At 37.5% G+C, this 4506-nt stretch overlaps 1 protein-coding gene across 1 annotated transcript; it reads left to right on the top strand.

The window, feature by feature from the left end:
- The first annotated feature begins 1442 nt into the window (after window positions 1–1442).
- Window positions 1443–3392, top strand: LOC116023107 (glucan endo-1,3-beta-glucosidase 12-like). Its single transcript, XM_031264080.1, has 2 exons — window positions 1443–2869; window positions 3151–3392. Exons 1-2 carry the CDS (start codon window positions 1444–1446, stop codon window positions 3183–3185), a joined length of 1461 nt encoding a protein of 486 aa, XP_031119940.1. The 5' UTR covers window position 1443; the 3' UTR covers window positions 3186–3392.
- Window positions 3393–4506: the final 1114 nt, after the last annotated feature.

Raw genomic sequence — 4506 nt, 5'->3', positions numbered from 1 at the left:
GCATTGTTAAGTACAATTCGAGAGCTATTAAATAAGTTCTAATAATACAAGTTTATATCTAAAGTGAACAATCAATCTAAAAATGTGGACATATTTCAAAACCCAAATAACAATCGCATTCTATTATAATTTTGTCACAATATCTTTTAAGATTTATAATAATAAAAAAATTTATTATTATTCCCTTTCAATTTCCATTAATACCAAACATGAAAATTAAAATTTTTAATAATTTTATTAATGCAAACTAAACGCTGAAATTTAAATTCTTACGTAATTACTCAATTTATTCCAAAGTATTCATCTCTGATAAGATTACAATTCGTTTTTCTATAACTCAATTTTGTCCCCTTAATTTCCATCTTGCAACCAAACGTTCCTAAGTTTAATTGATTGCAGTCAAAGTAGCGCACTATGAGGTAGAAATGTAGAACCAAAGCAAGAAACGAAATTTAATTCTGTGGCAGAACTGTAATCTAGGGGCTTTCATTGAGCATTGATTTTAACCATGTCAAATTGTCCTAGTAAAAGCATAACAAGGTAATTATTCAAAATTCGATTTCCGTAGTAACTGTCTATTAGTTTTTTAGTTTGAATCGATCACTTAGAACAATATAAGTTGAGTTACTTTATTATGATACTTTGCCAGATAAAATCGTAAGACACGCTCAACTCAAGACGTATTTTCAAATAGTGATTAGTGAATCAGTGACAGTAAAGTTTCTTTTAAATCAAACTTATTTCTTATTCTTCATTCTCTCTTAGTCAATATAATCCCCAAATTATAAATAGTTTATTGTAATTTTGTCTAAATACATAGTTTTTGATTTACAAATTTCGTCAATATAACCCTTAAATTATAAGTAGTTTATTGTAATTTTGGCCAAATACATAGTATTTGGTTTACAAATTGCTTTTAGGTAATATAATAATTTTAAAAAAAATCTCACAAAACATAATAATCTTAAGATTCTACAAATATAACATAGAAATTTATTTTAGAAATCTCACATCAACTTAAGAAGTTTCACATACTTGTGAACGAAACAAATAAATATAAATTTTAATATCAAAGATTATTTTATATCATGTAAATAAATAAAACATCGATTTACTATCATCTTAATTTTTGAATCCTATGATGATAACAATATACATTTATTTTTAAATACTACTCCGTAATGTTAAGTAATTAATAGAGATAAATAATTAAAAATAATTAGACATGGAAGTTACATAAGTGGGTATTAATCATCTTTCCAGTGCAATTAGGCAATTACCCCCATGTTTAATGGCATAAATGGCCTCCACTACCTTCACGCCACCCCACTAATAAGTCAAATTTCCTCAACTACCCCCACCCCACCTCTCTTAATTTCTTACCTTTTTTACCCCCTCTCTCTCTTCCTTAATTTCTATATAATTGCTTTAAATCCATAGCCAATGCAGTCTTCACGTTCATCTCTAAGCATGGCGTTTTCAAGGTTTTATGCGCTCTGCATTTTCGCTTCTCTCTTTCTCTCTCTGATGATAAGGCAGTCTGTCTCCGACTCCGGCTCCATCGGAATTAACTACGGCCGAGTCGCCGACGACCTTCCTTCTCCGGCGAAGGTTGTTCAGTTGCTCAAGAGCCAGGGAATCACCCGAGTCAAGCTCTATGATACCGATTCCACGGTTCTCGACGCGCTATCCGGGTCGGGTATAGCCACTACGGTCGCCCTTCCCAACGAGAAGCTCTCATCCGCCGCGGCTGGCCAGTCGTTCACCGACGGGTGGGTCCAGGCCAACATCGTACCGTATAAGTCTATTATCGACGCCGTCGCCGTCGGCAATGAAGTGTTTGTGGATCCGGCGAACACTACCTCGTACCTCGTCCCGGCTATGAAGAACGTTTATGCTTCTCTGGCCAAATACGGCGTCGCTTCCTCCGTCAAAGTCTCCTCCCCCATCGCGCTCAGCGCGCTGCAGACCTCGTACCCTTCCTCCTCCGGTTCGTTCAAACCGGAGCTGGTCGAACCGGTGATTAAGCCGATGCTGAGTTTCCTTAAGCAGACCGGTTCGTTTCTAATGGTGAACGCGTACCCCTTCTTCGCCTATGAAGCGAATACCGACACGATTTCGCTCGATTACGCTTTGTTTAGGGATAATAAAGGCGTGGTGGATGCTAATAATGGACTTGTGTACAAAAGCCTTCTCGAGGCGCAACTCGACGCCGTGTTCGCCGCCATGAACGCCGTCAACTTCGGCGACGTTAAGGTGGTCGTTTCCGAGACCGGCTGGCCGTCGAAGGGCGACGAGAAGGAGGCCGGCGCCGGCGCGGCGAATGCGGCGGCGTACAACGGGAATTTGGTGCGGAGAGTGCTCACTGGGGGTGGGACCCCCTTGAGGCCCAACGAACCTCTTAACGTCTATTTGTTCGCTCTCTTCAATGAGAACCAGAAGCCCGGGCCCACCTCCGAGAAAAACTACGGCCTTTTCTATCCCAACGAGCAAAAGGTTTATGACGTCCCGCTGACGTTAGCGGCCCTAGCCAACGGGCCCATGAATAACGGGAGTAAAGCTCAGGTCGTTCCTCCGGCTCCGGCGCCGCCTGCCGGCGGCGGCGACGTGTCGACGACCACGGCGGGGCAGACGTGGTGCGTGGCCAACGGCGACGTCGGGACGGAGAAGCTCCAGCTTGCGCTGGACTACGCTTGCGGGCAGGGAGGAGCTGATTGCCGTCCGATTCAGCCCGAGTCCACGTGTTACAATCCTAACACCCTTGTGGCCCACGCTTCCTACGCGTTCAACAGTTATTACCAGAAGAACTCACGTGCCTCTGGCTCGTGCTACTTCGGTGGCGCTGCCTACGTGGTCACCCAGCCTCCCAGTAAGCATCTCTTATTATTCCCAACAATTAATATTTTCTTTAATATACAAAAATTATTATTACCAATAAAATTTGATTAGTCTCATTTCACGTAGTGGTACTTAATTTAACATAAGTAGTTAGGTGGTATGTTAGTATCCATTACCACGCGAATTAATATTCTAATATTTAGGTGAGTTCTTATCCTAAATTTTGGTATGATTAAATCCATGATGGAATTAATTAATTCTTAATGATGGATTGTATTATTTAACAAAAATACAATTTGTTTTTGTTTGCAGAATTTGGTAGTTGCGAGTTCCCAACAGGGTATTGATATGGTGAATTGAGTACAGTAAAGGAGGGAGCTTTTGGGGAGAGGATGATATATTCATAATGTTATATTGGGGTGGTGGGATTCTTTATTAGTACATTTTTAGTCTATATTGCAGATGCTGGTTAGTTAGGGTGGTTATTGACTATTTTGGCCTTTGTATCTGGATTTTATACCTAATACGAGTTCTTGTTTTCTACGTTGTGAAAATGCTCTCTTGATTCATAATTACCCTCCTTATATGATTAAAATTTATATATATAAAGAAGACGGTCTGATATAAAATTGAACTAATAAAACTCGAAGAATTGGAATAAATGTAGTAGATGGAACTTGAACTTCAAGTAACAAAAATAGCTTATGATCTAAGTTAGTTCCAAACAGCAAGGTTGTAGGGGACTTTGAAGTGTGAACGAAAGGGGCAGTTTTCTTGTCTGCTACTCTAATGGTCATGGAGGTATTCACTTGAAGTGGCTTGAAAGATAAGTTGACATTTATTATTGTCACACTCTTATCAGTATGTTTGCATAAAGTTCTGCAGCTTTTTGTACTACTCGGAGGACAATGTGGTCCTACTATATAAAATACTCGGTAATATCTTTGTCTAAGCAGCAAAGATTTGTTAGACATGAAGGAGATTTTAACTATAATTGGAAAATAATACGGAGTAATAGAGTTGATAGTAAAAATAAAAAATTGTTAAGGTAAATACCATCAATTAAGGCGATTAAGATTGGCGTTAGTTTGAAATTGATATTACGTGATAAACTTCGCAAATTTTATTGTAGATCATGATCCATGTAGCAACATAGACTATAATGTAAAATGGTGTTGTATCATTTTAATTTCATTTGACAATATACGTTATTATATGAGTTCTATTTCTTTAGTTTTATTTTCTCCACATACTATTTTTTTTTTTTTGAAAACTCCACATACTAATTAAATTACACTAAATTGTTTATTTGACAATATATGTTATTGTATGGGTTCTATTTTTTAGTTTAATTTTTCACATACACTAATTTCATTATAACAACACTAAAATATCATTTTAATTTTACTACAATATCATTTGATATTAAACGTTATTGCATGAGCTTTGTGTTTTATTTTAAGTCTATTACAGTTTTATTTGATAATTGTATAACAACTCTCAATTGAGTCACCCTATCAAGAAATTGCCTACCTACATGGGTCGAATCATCAAAACCCATTGGGCAATGTTTGCATTTTGGGCATCTCATGTCATCTATTGGGCCTATTTTCATGTTTGGTCCAATGGACGATTATGTCTTTTTTTTTTTTTTTTTTTTTTTTTTTT

Source organism: Ipomoea triloba, chromosome 6, assembly GCF_003576645.1.
Source record: "Ipomoea triloba cultivar NCNSP0323 chromosome 6, ASM357664v1".
Lineage (NCBI taxonomy): Eukaryota > Viridiplantae > Streptophyta > Magnoliopsida > Solanales > Convolvulaceae > Ipomoea > Ipomoea triloba.
This window is presented reverse-complemented; position numbering and strand designations above follow the sequence as displayed.